The 15423-nt window shown below is 51.9% G+C and overlaps 3 protein-coding genes across 3 annotated transcripts; all 3 read right to left on the bottom strand.

Annotated features, from left to right (window-relative positions):
• Nucleotides 1–571: 571 nt before the first annotated feature.
• PG985_002852 (uncharacterized protein) lies at nucleotides 572–2079 on the bottom strand (the record flags this gene model as incomplete). Its single annotated transcript, XM_066822621.1, has 3 exons — nucleotides 572–1461; nucleotides 1545–1706; nucleotides 1776–2079. 3 exons carry the CDS (start codon nucleotides 2077–2079, stop codon nucleotides 572–574), a joined length of 1356 nt encoding a protein of 451 aa, XP_066690053.1.
• A 577-nt stretch (nucleotides 2080–2656) lies between these two features.
• On the bottom strand, nucleotides 2657–3598 carry PG985_002851 (uncharacterized protein; the record flags this gene model as incomplete). Its single annotated transcript, XM_066822620.1, has 1 exon — nucleotides 2657–3598. One exon carries the CDS (start codon nucleotides 3596–3598, stop codon nucleotides 2657–2659), a length of 942 nt encoding a protein of 313 aa, XP_066690052.1.
• Nucleotides 3599–4764: 1166 nt separating this feature from the next.
• PG985_002850 (uncharacterized protein) lies at nucleotides 4765–8883 on the bottom strand (the record flags this gene model as incomplete). Its single annotated transcript, XM_066822619.1, has 1 exon — nucleotides 4765–8883. One exon carries the CDS (start codon nucleotides 8881–8883, stop codon nucleotides 4765–4767), a length of 4119 nt encoding a protein of 1372 aa, XP_066690051.1.
• Between the last annotated feature and the right edge of the window lie 6540 nt (nucleotides 8884–15423).

The following is a 15423-nucleotide window of genomic DNA, read 5'->3' as shown; positions in this document are numbered from 1 at the left end:
AGTTATACCTGGTGCCTGCCTGGACCGCTTGTGCTCCTCACTTCTTTCCGTCCCCTTGCCTGGCCGATCGGCTACCAGGGTGCTTGCATATGCGTGCTGACAGCGCGGGGCAGGTTTTCTGCCTAGTACAAACAGTACTTCAAGAACTCCGCACTGATCGGTTCCCGTGGGACTAGAGGCGAAGACGGCAAACGGGAGTGATCTGTGACACGTCAGAGCGCGGTTCGCTTTCCTGGTAGTGCGAGATGGATCACGCCGAATCCAGGCCGCAGCAGGTGGAGCAATGGGGCTTGCACACGGGTCTTTTGGGGCACCCACTTTGCCCCGACCGAGATGTTCGGCGTTAAAGATGGGTGTGAGACGGGCAACTTCGGTGAAGCTCGTCAAAGCTGTATGTGATAGGAAACTGGTTTGCATAATGTGATAGTGTGTGGTGTGACGGTTCATTCCTCATATGTAACTTTTAGGCCTATATTGGTCTGCTTTTCCTTCTACACTAAACCCAATCCCATCCCGTGATCCGGACTCCAACGCCGCATCAAACACGAAAGATTCGCACCCAGACATCCATCTACAAGGGCAAGCGCTCGTGCAAAAACGGCTTTTTGCCGTCGCCCTCCCCGTAGGAACCGGCCACCTGGCCGCGGCCGCGGATCTTGTACTTGTAGATCATGAGCCCCTCGAGCCCGACGGGCCCACGCGAGTGGATCTTATTGGTGCTGATGCCGACCTCGGTGCCGAAGCCGTAGCGCATGCCGTCGGCCATGCGAGTCGACGCGTTCCAGTACGTGCCAGCCGCGTCGACGCTGTTCATGAAGCGCTCGGCCAGCTCCTGCGACGCTGTCAAGATGGCGTCCGTGTGCTTGGAGCCGTGCGTGTTGATGTGGGCGACGGCCTCCTCGAGACCGGACACCGTCTTGACCGCCAACTCGAGCGCCAGGAACTCGGTATCGAAGTCGGCGTCCTTTGCGTCTACGATCTTGTCGCTGTGCTGGGCTGCAAAGCTGGTCTTGCCGAGCGCGGTCTTGCTCTTGGCATCGCAGCGCAGCAGGACTCCCTTCGAGAGCAGGGCTTCGGCGGCGGCAGGGAACAAGGTGTCGAGTGCACTCTCCTGGACCAAGAGGGTTTCCAGACTGTTGCAGGCTGCCGGGTAGTTGGTCTTGGAATCCACAATGACGTCGGCAGCCATCTTGGGGTCGGCCGACTGCTCGAGGAACATGGAGCACAGCCCGTCGGCGTGGCCCAGCACCGGGATCTTGGTAGATGACTTGATGTAGCGCACGAGCTCGTTGCCTCCACGGGGGATCACGAGATCGATATACTGGTCCAGGTCGAGCAGCTGCGGGATGACGTCTCTCGTCGTGACGAGCTGGATGGCGCCATTGGGCACCTGTGTCTTGGTCAAAGCCTCAGAAATGACCTTAGAGATGGCCTTGAAAGATTCCGTCGACTCCTTGCCTCCTATAAACAGAACAGTGGGTATTACTATATGGGCCGTACTTCGCAGAACAACGAATACCCTGCAAGCTTGCAGCTTTACGTACCTTTGAGAATAGCAGAATTTCCCGACTTGACCGCCAACGAAGCAATGTTGGCGATGACCTCGGGGCGCGCCTCGAAAATAATGAGCAAAACTCCGATTGGGCACGTCACCCGCTCCAAGTCCAGACCCTCATCGAGCCTCGTGCGCAGCGTCACCTTGCCGACTGCCAACAATAGTCATTTAGCTCCCATACATCTTTCAAAAGCCGAAGAGCAAGGGCAATACTACTCACCCGGATCCTCCAAGTCCCGCACATCCAAGATCCCCTTGAGCATATCCTCGAACTTGCCCTTGCGGCCGAGGTCGAGCCGCGACACGAGGCTCTGGCTGAGCGGCTGCCCGTCGGCGGCCTGCTGGCGGGCGGCCTCGAGGTCCCGGGCGTTGGCCGCGAGGATCTCGTCGCGGCCGGCCGCGAGCGCGGCGTGGATGGCGCCGAGGGCGTCGTTGCGGGCGGCGGGCGGCAGCGTCGCCAGCACGTGCGACGCCGACTTGGCGTCGCGGGCGGCGTCCATGGGGGAGGCGCTGGTCAGAGACATGATTCGGATCCTTGTCGTTTATTTTTCCAGGTACCAGGGCCCCTCTTTGCTCTCTCAATATCCAACAATAGATAATCGACTTAGAATTTCGACGTAAATAGCTGGAATCACGATCTATAATTGCCACGTGTTGTTCGATAGACTCGGTCCGGGGGGCAATAGTCGTATGGTTAGGATGCAGCTAGATCGCGTATCATTGATGTGCGGGTGAGTGAGGCGGTTCAGCGGAGCACAGCTTCAGTCATTGCTCATAATTTTCGGTGGAGCTCCGAATTCGCACTTTGCTCAAGGTTACGCCAAAGGTATAAGGGAATGAATTGCGCAAACAGATTCCATAGTTCGCCCGGTTAAAATGGAATAACCGATTATACAATTGATTCGGAGATCCAGTTCGCAATTAGGATGTGGCAATACTGGTATAACCGTCGAGCCAGCGGCTGAGCATCATGCAACCTCTCTGCCGTTCTCACTACCAGGGGGTAGGTGACTGCACTGCACTACCCCCAGCCGAGTATTGCCTGTATATAGATTTGTGTATATTTGGGGTATATGTTCTACGACAGGCCGGGACGCTCGTCTAAGATGTAGCTTTCCGCAACGAATTATAGTGCTCGCCGAGCCCGTACCCATGACGGTAATACGCCAACCATATCGTCTTACGCTCACCCCCTTCGCCGTCCCCGCCCAGCTCACCCGGGTCGATCGTCTCGGTCCGCTGCTCCTGCACCACCTTGATCTCGACGCCGTACGACCGCGCCAGGGCCATGAGCTCGAGCTGCCCGCCCCACTCGGCCGTGTCGCGGATCTTGGCCACGTAGCTTCCAAAGTCGTCCTCCATGAACGGCGCAAAGTCCTCCTCGTGCGCCTGCATGTAGTCCGTCGCGCGCCTGCGCACCGTCCGGTACGGTAACTCCGCTGCCGCCGTACCGTCCAGCGGGATCGAGCTCTCGCGCAGCTGGTCCGCGACGGCCGAGAACAGGCAGTGCCCGTCGGGCTGGATCTCCTTCTCGGCCAGGTTGTGCGTCTTGAACTCCTTCAGCATGTACGTCTTCTCGATCTTGCGGTGGTCCGTCATGTTGGCCGCCTCCTCCTCGGCGGCGAGGGCGGCGGCTTCCTGCTCGGCGGCGCGGCGCTGCAGGCGCTCCTTCTGCCGGTTTCGCTTTTTGCCCGGCGGTTGCTGCTGCTGCGATTCGGCGGCGGGTTCGGATATGGAGGTTTTTTGTAGCTGCTCTGCTAGCCCGTTCGCCTTGTTCGTTGTGTCTGTGTCGTCATCGTCCTTGTTCTGCTCCTCTGGTTCCTCTTCATCTTCGACCGCATCGTTCGATTCCCCGTTGAGCGCGGCGATTTCCTGCTGCTGCCGCTCTTTCAGTTGTTGTTCGAGCTGGGCGCACTCGTCGTTGATGCCCTTGCGCGTCTTCTTGGTCGCATTCTTCTTCTTGCTCGTGATGCGCGACTGCAAGTCCCTCTGTTCTTTGCGGTGGCGCGCCTGGACGGTCTCTAAGCTCTCCTTCTCTTCCATTTTCTTGTGTGTGGTGTGGGCGGTAAAACGGTCTGTTCTCACCTGGAATGACCGTCTTAAGGAACAAGATCAAACGAGTGTAATAAACAACCTTCCTTGCCTGGTATCTTTGGGCGGAATTTGTCCAACGTGGGGTACATTCGCCTCGATGAATTGGACTTTGATGGTGGGGTTATGCTTGCTGATCTCAGAGCCCGAGGTCCACTTAAGAGGGGTCTACAATGGGGAATTGATAGGCATCCACCAGCAGTCAGGTAACTGGCCGTCACAGTAGATGTCACCCATATAATACAGTCACCAAGGCATATCAAAACTTCATGATAGAAGGAATACATCGCGTATCTTCATTAGAACTACCTAGAAGAAAAGACCGAGGCACTGTATTGTAGTGTCCGAAGATGTGTTATATGGTTTGTACAAGAAAGTAAGATCAAAACAGCTCGCCTCTTTCTCTTTGCTTTGAGTCGAGGGCCATTCCTTTTTGGGGCGTTGGAAAGCCCAACCCGCCTACACGCCTCGGGCATGTTTTTCTTGGTCCTGAGACCAGATCCCCTCCCTTCCGCCAGATTTGCATCTGAAAAAGCCGCCTCTTCCATTCCTTTGCTGGGTGATAAGATATCCCTCCCATTCCTGTAGAGCCCCCCCTTAATTTCCCCTTTGATATACATTGATATATAAAAAATTCCAAACAAGAAGAAGAACCAAGAGACGACACAAGAGAACACGTAGTAAGTAGCCTGATCCTAGGCGCAGTCCATCTGCCGCCTTTTTGTTTTGGCTCGAATAATCGTACAGAACCCCAAAAATAACTATGAGTACATGGTAAGAAGATTGGTGAAAGCCGGGACCGGGAAGGGGGGCCCCACGGCTTGGGTAATGACTGTGTCGCAAGTATAACGAGTGGACTGGGAGGACCTCACTTGGTGTGGGTGTTCGTGCCTCATTAGCCAGCTTTTCCTTGAAACTCCCAAAACTCCGAGGCCGATTAAGACCAAGGGCATGTAGTATTGAAATACAGCCCAGTAATAAAAAGTATTCCATGATGCCCTGAAAGAAGGTGGCGGGTCATCAGGAAGAGAAAGGAGACGCTCGGGGTATCTTCGTTCGCACATCAACGCCAGGGGGGTAGTTAGTTCCTCATATTCGCTTCTTCAAGTATCATTTGCTCAAAACCCCTTGAAGGGATCGTCCCGGAAGTAGTCTTCCTCTCCCCTCGTACTACTTGCCGCGTACCATTCGTCGGTGCCGCGTGTCGTCCGGGAATTGTAGCTGTCTCGGTGGCGGCTACGACTCTTGCGTCGGCGCACCTCCTTGCTACGGCGCCGGGCTCGGTTCCGCATCTCGTCGTGCTCCTCGGGATACTCCTGCACACGGGGGAACGCGAGAGGGCTGATAAAGGCCTCCATGCGAACCGTCCCTATGGCCTCAAAGAAGTTGTTGCCCGGACGAGATGATGCCTCGGATGTCCGCACTGACTCATTGGTGCTCATACCCCACGTGGAGGCAGCGTGACCAGAGCTAGATCCGACAGCGTACATGTCCGAATTCTCAGCCGTACCCACGCTGTTGCCAGCGATGCTGTCGGTCGCCGTATGATAACTGCCCGGGCCTCCGGCAGGGCCAGAAAAGCCGCGGAAAGACAAGGGGGGTGGGATATGTCCGCCCGTGTTGCTCCGCTTGCGGCCATGAAGCACAACCTGGTTGGCGCGTTCATGAACCCTCTCCGACGAGCGTTCATGGTATCGAGGGATAAATGGCGGCTCTGCCACTTCTCTCGAAAGATCACGCGCATGGTTTAACGTACTCAAGTCCTCGGGTTTGAACGTGAGTTCGTCCTCCTCTAGCTGCTCGGACGAGACAGGCAGGGGTTCTGGCTTGATCAGGCTTGGGTGCTTTCCCTTTGTGAGTCGGATGGAATCCCGGATGGTCGGCTTCTTGGTCCGTGTTGCTGGTACTTCGTAGGCGGGTGCAGAAGTCGGCTTAAGCAATGGCTGAGGAGGCACCGGAGATAAAATCTCCGGGACGGCCTGAGTCGAGTGTGCCAGGAAAGACAAAGATGTCAGCCACAGATAGTGCCTCTCAGACGACGTAGCTGTGAATTTGAGAGCCCGCTGAGGCGTCAAAATCAAGATAGAACGGTTGAACAGTGTGGATGCACCCTTGGGAGCTGGGTTGTCATCCTTGACGTCCAAAACCGACTGAATGCTCAGTTTGCGGCCAGACTTCCCCATCAGGGCGCTGCCTGAAGAAGGCTGCTTGCTGCTCCAGAGGATGGCTCTCTCATAAGGAGCCAGCCAGACCCATCGCTTGTGGCGGTCATTGCTGGTCTCGTCTGCCTTCGTATCGGCCATGCCAAAAGACTTTCGACGTCTGACATACTTGTACATCCACTCTCCAACCATCGTCTGTGCGATAGCATCAACGACGCCAGAGGATTGCGGGCCACTCGCGGCGGACCCGGCGTTAGTGTTGTCTGTGTTAGCGGTAGTTGTTGACGGCTGAGATCGGTGTCCTCTGTAGCGCCCAGTCCCGTATCCTCGGGTCTTCTGGGGAGTAGTGATATCGTTCTTCGGTAGCGGAGGCAGCCCTGGACTCCTAGGTGCTTCCTCAGAGGGGGACATTGGAGGAGGCGAACTACCCCGCCGCCTATTCCGTGCGGCGCGTGGCATTGCTGCGGCAGACCGCACTTTACGGATACTATTGGACCGGGTCCTGGAACCGCGTCGTTGGAAACCCTCGCTGCCATAATTTGGGCTTCGCTGCCCATCGCTGGGGGCACTGGCATTGAAGGGAGGCTTGCGTGAGCTTGCCCTAGTGGGAATGGGGAATGGAGGATCGTGGTGCTCTCCAAGACTTGGGCTTCTTGAGCGGCCGTGAGTCGTGATGCCGCTCTGTATCAAAGCAGACTTGCGCATGGCTCCGACCCGCGAAGAAGAGTTCATTGCCTTCTCACCAGGCCGAGCCACTGCAGGCATACGGCCAACAGTATCCCTGTCTTCAGCTAGGTTGTAGCTGCTGTACACCTCGGTAGTTCCGATGTGCTTTAGTGTACTCCTTCCATGTCTCGGGATGGATGGCATGGTGTCCACGGTGGAGCTTGTAGCCGCAGATCCACGCGACTTATGACGGTAAGACGGTGATTTCGGTTTAGGCGCCGACAGAGCTGTCTTGAACTCGCTATCACTGAAGTCACCGTCTAATAGTTCATCCCCTTCGTCGGAGCTAGCGCCATCAAAACCAGCGAACAGGCTGCTAATGCGGTGCGGTCGCCGCATTGGCGCCTTCTGACTCGACAAGGGACCATCGTCATTGTTGCCCGGGTACGCGTCCTTGGTTACAGTTTCAACAGCGGATGGTGAAGCCGGAGGTGAAGAGGGAGGTTCGTTGGCGAAGCTCCGCTTTGAGGTCAAACGGCGCGGGTTTCGAGGGGGCAGACTGGCCGGAACTGGGGTAAAGTTGCTTCCATCGTCCACGCCTGGGACCGCTGTTGGCGCACTCGGTGAAGTTGGTCGCGACGAGATGGCAGAGGGGTGCAGGTGAGGAGGAAGTCGATCCAGCCGCTTATCTACGCGAATTTCATCCGTTTGAACAGCTGTGGAGGTGGACGGTCGGTTTTGGATGAGAGACACCTGGCATCCGAAATCTTTGACGTATTGTGGCAGGCGGTGCTCTTTCGGTGTCTGAGGTCGACTTGTCGGGGGGTGGACGCTAATACTAGGAATCAGAAGAGGAGGCGCGTCAGATGGTTTAGGCGAAGGCTCCTGCTCCTGTTGCTTCTCCGTTTGTGTAGCTACCGTCGACATGGGAGTGCGCGAAACGGGGAAGAGTTCTTCCTGCTTCAGCTTAGGAGTTGTTGGGGGGCTGAGTGGTGCTTCGACTGTTTGAGATGCTGCAGATACCATCGGCTTAGAGGGAGTTGGCAGCTCGAATGGAACCGGCTTGTGGATGTGTACGCGCTTCCTTCGCTGGTTGGCCTCAATCTCCGTGTCGCCGCGTGGTGGACTGTCAACCTCGACGGGCTTCTGAATCTTCATAATCGGTTCAGGGGTTGCTGGTTTGACTGGTGCGATCTTTGGCGAAGGCGGTGGGGAGAACTGCACTCCCGTCTCTTTGTACTCAGGCTTCGGCGGAGAAGGTGTTTCGTCGTCCTCGCGGATGTCGCCCTCGAGTCTATCGAGAACATTTTGGTTGATGAACATCCTGCCTCGGGCCACGCTACCAGGTCGCATCTGACTTTCACTGCTCATGTTGCGCCGGTGGGTCTTCTGTAGAGACATCACACTATCGCGGCTGAACTGGCGATTGTGGTGACGGTTGGATAGGACGCTTTCCCGGCCGAGAATACTCTCCCGGCCTGCAATGCTTTCCCGGCCTGCAATGCTTTCCCGGCCATCGGCATCTGTCTGGTAACCGTCGGAGTCGAAATTAAGTTCATCCGCGAGGCTGGCCCCAGGAGCTTCGGTGGGAACCGTCGAGAACCGTATGCTATTTGTTAAACTATTCGTCCGCACACTGGCGGCATCATTATCCTTGCCGGTTTCCTCTGCTTCGGTCTCGGGGTTGTTCTGGCGAGCGAGTTGGGCATCTTGAAGGTTGGCGACTTCTTCAAGAATCGTCTTCATCCGTGTGTCGGCAACATGCAGCCTTCTCTCATACTTGAGCTTCTCCTCCTCCCACTCATCCCTTTCCTTGGCCCACTGTTCATGCACTCTCTGGGAGTCTTCCTCATGGCTGCGGACCTTCTTTTGTGCCGTTTCCAGGCGTTTTCTGGTGTCGACAATGGCATCTACAGCTTCATCCCGTTCTTTAGCGAGCTCGCCGAGGGCAGAAGAGGTTCCACCCTCGAGTAGAGCTAGTTGGCGCTTGAGGGACCTGTTCTCTTTCGAAGTAGTATGAAGAGACGTCTGCTCAGCCTCTTGTTCTTGTTTCGTTGAATGCAGGGCTACCTCGAGCCTTTCGATGATTTTCAGCTTGTCTTCCTGGTCCCTACGCAGATTCAAGATCTCAGACACCAAGTTGGCGTGCAGGGTCGGGGTAAAGCGGCGTGGGTCCAACATGCTGATGGGCTCGTCCGCTGTCATAACCTTGGAAGACCGTTTGGCACTCTTCTCCGATGGCATGGGCGGAGGTGAAGAGCTAGTCGCTGGAGGCGTGGCTGAGTGGCGTGAGCGTCTTGATGCTCGTGATGATCTGCGCGATGGTGTCTGGTATGGTGTGTCCGAAGGTGTTGGTAGTGATGCAGCAACGGGGCTGCTCACCTCGTCGTCCGTCTCCCATAAGGCCATGATCTCTCCTGGTGCGAATGACCTTGTGTCACTCTACTAGAGTCTGATCAAGAAGCCTCCTGAGCACCCAAGTGCATAGGGGTCGAAGGCACCATATAACCTACCCAATCGCAATGATTTCGTTGAATAGCTCGTCTTTTCTCAGAAATGGATCCGAGCACGTCACAATATTGTATTGCAATGCTCCTTCCCCAGTGGAGTTGGCCTAAAACCGTTGACACATGCACTGCCCCCGGCTTATAATTCAACTGTCCCCAGTATTAGCATTAATGCGTCTCAATCGTCGTATCGGCACTCGTAGATCCCACACAACACACAGGGGCCATTTTTTAGTGTTGTTGACAGCATTGAAATGGGTAATCGGAATTTTAGAAAGGGAATGTTTATTGCCAATGACCAGGCACGCGGAGGTAGGGGCCAACCACGCAAGACCGCCCCCAGAAAGTGCAGATACCGCCAACTATAGCAGCATATCCCATCCAATATGTGACGAAGATCTCGAGTAAGAAGAAAAAAACTTACGATTTTCTTTTGGAGCTAATAACGGTTGTGGCTCGGGACTCCTTCCAGAATTGTCGTCTAGTGTTTCGGTGTCTGGAGCAACAGCTGTTGTTGGGTTGGGTTGGCGTAGTCCGGTTCAAGAACGGTCGTTTTATGCTCCAGAGCTCGACGTTTCCAGGTAACGGTGACCGAATTCAAAACCGAGCTTCTGCTGGCAAGAACTCGAGTACGGTCAAAGGCAATGGCATGTGGGGATGAATAGATATAAGTGAGTTGCCTGCGAGAGCCGGCGAGACTGAGGTAGAACGTTGGCGCGCAATCTACAATGGCACTCTGGTCAGTCGTTTCGTCTGAGCGTCCGGGTAGTAGATTGATCGCAAGCAAAAGGGACATAGAGTTGAGACAACTCAGGCACCCTCAGTTACCCGTCTAAGACCTACGTTGCGCAGTTTACTTTGCCAGCCTCTTCAGCAACGAGGAGGGACGTAAATGTAAGCGCCTTTGCGATTGCGAATCCCCACAACAATCGAATTCGACTGAATCAGCTCAACGTCGATAAGGCCCTGGGCGGATTGGAAGTCTGTGTGCGTGTGCGCGTGCGGGCGACTCCTGGTGTGTAGATGGGTAATTGAGATGCCTGGCCCAACGAAGGGTTGCGCAAGAAGGTTTCATCCACGACGAAACAAGTCGGCAGTCGAAAAGCAGTCGTACATGGCACAGCACCCAGGGAGAGACTTGCGCAAGCACGGTCGACAAGAGCTTCCCAATGGCAGAGCTACTACAGAGTGCTAGGCCTGTGAAACGTAGCAAGAAAAGAAAAGATGATGGAACTCGTGGAGAGAGCTTCCTACACCAGCAAGCAAGGGACCTAGGAGGAAGAGTGCGCGCTAGTTGTAATGATAATATCCACTCCTTTGCCCACTTGAGATAGCCGTCCGCTCAAGAGACCCAAGCAGTACTTGTAGTGGAATCTGCGGCGAAGAGATAGGTAGTGATGCGGGTATTGTACGCATCAGTGGGTGAGTACTACTGCAGCAGCAAGTAAGTGCATCCCGTACATAAGCGTGATGAATAGTGGCATGTACTCCAGGTCTCCCGGGATGCACTGAACCTACTACTGCTGCCCAAGCTGTGAGGGTGTGAGGGCTGCTCCAAGGTGCTAGCAGTCGATCCTAGTGATGGATTCTCGGTTGAAATGCCGGGGTGGACAAGGATGCCTTGGATACCTGGTTGATGTGCAGGCCACTGGTCATTGCAGTAGTATGCGGCATGCAGGACGCAATGGATAGCTTGGCTGCTTGGCCCGTGGGTGCCGCGACGAGATCAGAGCGCGGAGTTCGCTTGCGATCGATACATAAATTGATTGCGACTGAAAGAAGTGGGCGTGGGCGAGACCGGCTTGGGGTTTTCTTCTGGGCAGAACCAGGGCAGAATCAAGGCCAGGCAGGTCAGGTCAAGTCAAGTCGAGTCACCATGTATGTGCCTTGTTCTTTGCCTGTCTCCCGTACCTTAAATTGTCACTCTAATGCCGTATTAAGGTCTCGGGGCAGCACTCGGGGGCATGTACAAACAATTGGTATGCAACTCTCTTTTGTTGTTTTCTGCATCAATCAATCATACATGCATGGACTTGGAGATGTAGGTTGTGGTAGTGCCTGCATCGAATTAGAATGCCGCCAAAGACTGCCTAAGCTGCAGAGCTGTGAGACCTTGGCTTCCTCGTTGAAATGAAGACCCCCGTGGCGCTGCAACGTCGTGTCTCTGAGCTGTGAGTCTCTGAATTTCCCAACGAGCCTTGTCCCTTTCGGGCCTGGTGGGCTCTGGCCCAGCCTGAGAGTGGAAAAGAGCTAAGGAATCATCAGGGGTAGGGTGCTCCCAGAGCGGCGGGTAAGCAAGTTGGTAAGCAAGTACCAACTTACCGAGAGCCAGGGGTTTCACTAATAGGACCCTGGAATTAACAGGTGATTGCTCGGAAGAAAAAAAAAGGAGACGAGGCTGCTATCAAACCTATTACTGAATAGTGAGCCGATGTATACTTTTCTCACTTCGAATCGACGGACTTTACCGGAGAGGAGCACCTCCTCACGACTGCGATCCGGTCCTGCAGACTCGGGCCTAAAGTGCTCACAGCCAATTGATGCCTCCTGCATGCAAGCACGACTCAGGGACTTGCTATACCGCCTCCACTGGCCACGACCAACCAAGTGCTCTGCTGGAAGAAGAGAAGATGTCACGAACGATTCGATTCGACTCGGCCAGTGAGGCAGACTGCGCGTGTGATATGTGTGCCGCATATCGTTCGGCCGCACCGCAGCGTTACAATCTTCCCTCGCCATGTTCCATAGGCTAGTGTTGCGAGGAATCACCTCCCATGCTGCTAACGGCTAGGCCCAATGCGAATGAGGCTTTTCAGGTGACGTCGAATAGGATTCCGGGTCCATTACAGAGCGCAATTTCTCGAGCGCTGATCGTATTGGCTTGAATGAGGAGAAGGCCCTAAAAGCCCCCCGGTCCGTCAGTGCAAGCAAGGTTCCACTCTCTGCTGCTTGCCATTTTGGGTTTGCACCCCCTGCAACCCATCTTGCATTGGCACGAACATCCATCCATCGTGGAGCCCACACGACGAATGAATGTACTTCGAATCGGCCGCGTCAGTACGCATGCCTCTTGTGTGATATTTGTGACCAAAGCATCAGCATTCAGCTGTGATATGCAGTGATTGTCGGTAACAGGTCAATCGGGTAGGAATACGGCAAAGCACTGGGCATCCATACTTTCATTCTGGCTGTACGAGCTCTGTCTTCAGATAAGTTGGTCAAGATAAGCAGGTACATAATTTGACCAAACACAAGTATGCACCTACTTGCTTAGCAGGGCAGGATATGCAGGCACTAAATTGGCCCAATGTTGTGCGGGATGGTCAACCTCAAACGGACTTGGGCAATGTAAGTTGTGTTTGGAAATTAGCAAGTGTCAGCGGCGTGCGCGTCGGTCACACCCTCCTCCAGAGGCGTGGCATGGCTGGCTTTGGACTTCGAGGCGTTCAACTCGCGGCCGGTCAGCTCGTGGAAGACCTCGTCGACGATAACACGAGACACGTGTGTGTTAATCTACGAATAGGTCAGGGAGATATAGCCTACCCAACGCCGTGCGCGGCTCAACTGTCCCTGGACCTTAAGATGGGCTCATTATTACGCCCAACGCCCTCTTCGGGAACGCCACTGAAAAAGAATTTGGCGGTGCCCGTAAACCTTGGAGTAATACAACTTCAATGCTATTCTCATATCTTGATAATGGCATCTAAGCAATAAAACACTTCATATTGAAGTCATTGGCATGCACGCACGGAGACGCAATCTACTTACTCCGTCCCGTCTCTTCGAGTAATCAATGAGAAGAGGGGCAAAGACCCCCATGGATGCGCAGCCAGGCCGCGCCGGAAGCCAGTCAAGTCAAGTCGTTCTGGCGAGGCGGTTGACGTATCTCTCTCCGTCCCTCCACTCGAGGCATAAATCGAACAAAAATCTTCATCGGTATTCAATCCAATGTACCTGCACCGCATGCACTCATAGGACAGGTATTAACCCCACGTGCCGACGGGAAACGTCCCCTCTCGAGTCAACTGTCAATATCCGGAAGACGAACAATCCACACGACATGGAGCTGCCCCCCTCCCCCGTCGTGGCCCACTGTGACAGGCCATGATAACCTTGCAGGCGCTGCGCATCGGCTGCAAGCATCGAGTTGGCAGGTCTAAAAAGAAATCAGAGCAATAAGGTTAGCTCTGGCCAGTGGGCCCTACCCGAGACTGGATGGGATAATGGAGTTCAATTGTACAATTTCTCGTCCCATCACATCAAATCAAATCTGCCTCATCAATCCGTACCTTCCACGCCCCAAGTCTGGTAGGCGAATAGGAAGATTATTGCCCTCTCAATTGGCCCTCCAGAGTCCAGAGGCCAGTCTTCAGGGCCACCTTTGCCACATGGTGTTTTATCACCGGATCCTGATCAACACCGACGCTGGATGAGCTTTTATTTGACCACAAGTCCAGCCAGCAAATCAGATCAACAAACAGCCCTCACACAAAAATATAAAAAAAAAAAACGCCATGCCAACTTGTGGCTTTAGTCAGTGGCATGCTTGGTGTGCTTGCCCTGAATCCTGTCAATTCGCTACCAAATAGCAACGCTTCGGACCAATGCCCCCTTTCGACGATGGGTTGTGACGAGATTGAGGCCTGGTCACAGTTTGGGGGGCCAAGGGCCTGTCGCAGCGCAACCAACAGCGGGACAGCATCCCCGGGTGTTGTGTGGCTTAGGCCTCGGAATAATAGAATAGATATTAATATATTATACGTTTTTAGGCGGTTTTAACGTTATTATATTATAATTTTATTATATAGTTTTTATAATTTAATATTAATAAAAGGTTTATTAATTATTATTAATTATAATTATTATTATTAAAAAAATTAATTAATAGTATTTATTTTTTATATATAATTATTATTATACTTTCTTTTTTATCAAAATTAAAGGTAAAATAATTTTTAAAATCGATTTAATTATAATAATTTCGAATTTATTTTAATAAAGTATATAATTACCCCTTTCGATTTAACGTTAATATTAATATTATTATATAAAACTTTTTATATTATTATAATAATATATATTTATTTATATAAAATTATTATATTATATTATATTAAACTTTTTAAAATAAAATATAATAAATATTTTTTTAAACGTTAATATAGCTTAATTTCTAATATCGAGCTTTTAACCTTTATATTAACCCTATTTATTCCCGTCTCTCTATCTCGATTAGGATTAAGCCTTTCGTAACCCGATAGATCTAAGCCCGATTCTAAGTAGGGAATTTCTAATATATAATAAAGTATATATTAAAGGGCGACGAAATAATATTCGAAATATTATTTATTATATTTTATTTTAAAAAATTTAATATAATATAATATAATAACTTTATATATATAAATTAATATTATTTTTATAATATAGAAAGTCCTATTTAATAATATTAAATTTAACGTTAAATTAAAAAAGGTAATTATATATTTTATTAAATTAAACTTTAAATTATTACGATTAAGTTAATTTTAAAGGTTATTTTATCTTTATTTTTAATAAAAAAGAGGTATTAATAATAATTAATAAACCTTTTATTAATATTAAATTATAAAAGTTATATAATAAAAGTATTATAATATAATAACGTTAAAATTATTTAAAAATATATAATATATTAATGCTTATTATATTATTCCGAGGCCTACGACGAGAAACCAGGAAAGAAGAAGAAGAGATACGCCGCCTTTCAACCCGCAAAGGGAAATAACGCACCGCCGGCCTAATACAACCCTGGTAAGGTCAATGTCTGTATGTATTTGGGATCTTCGTCCCAAGGTTGCATCAGATGGCCCCTATCCCAATCTTTTCCAGCGAGAATCAGCGCGACAGCGCGAGACCGGTTACGAGACGGTGCCATCGGGATCACGCCGTCCCAAGATTCAACTTGTTCTGGATTCAACGTCCTTCTGTGCGCGCGTCTTCACGTGTCTTCGCCGTCCGTCCACCTGTCGAGAGATTGATTGATTGGTGAGCCCAGCTATTGCTGCACGTTGGGTTTTTCGATATCCCACTTTACCCCAACATTAGGGAGCACGGCCGCCCACACTCATCAGGAAAACGAAACATGCAGGCGGCCTGGGTTGATTACCGGATTTTTGGCTGATCAGGTCGAGCGGCGGCGCGCTCACCCGCTTCCCCGCTGCAACGAGCTGCTATCAGATTCAATGGTGCTTAAAAAGCTGCAGCCAAATCACATCCATAAAAAAAAAACCACTGTTGAAGATAGCGAAACAAGATCATTAGCCTGGGAAACAGAACCGGTCTCGTTGGCTGGCGTGTGTTTGCTTCGACAAGTTTCTCTCTTAGTCAACAAGCTATCGATCGTGAAACGTCAGGTATTCCCAAAACAGCAAGAGAAAAAGGAAAACTGGCCCTCTTCGGA

The sequence above is a fragment of the Apiospora marii genome (genome assembly GCF_038362585.1).
Source record: "Apiospora marii strain CBS 49790 chromosome Unknown utg000002l_segment0_segment0, whole genome shotgun sequence".
Taxonomy (NCBI): Eukaryota; Fungi; Ascomycota; class Sordariomycetes; order Amphisphaeriales; family Apiosporaceae; genus Apiospora; species Apiospora marii.
Note: the sequence above shows the minus strand (reverse complement) of the source record. Positions and strands in the feature narration are given on the sequence as shown.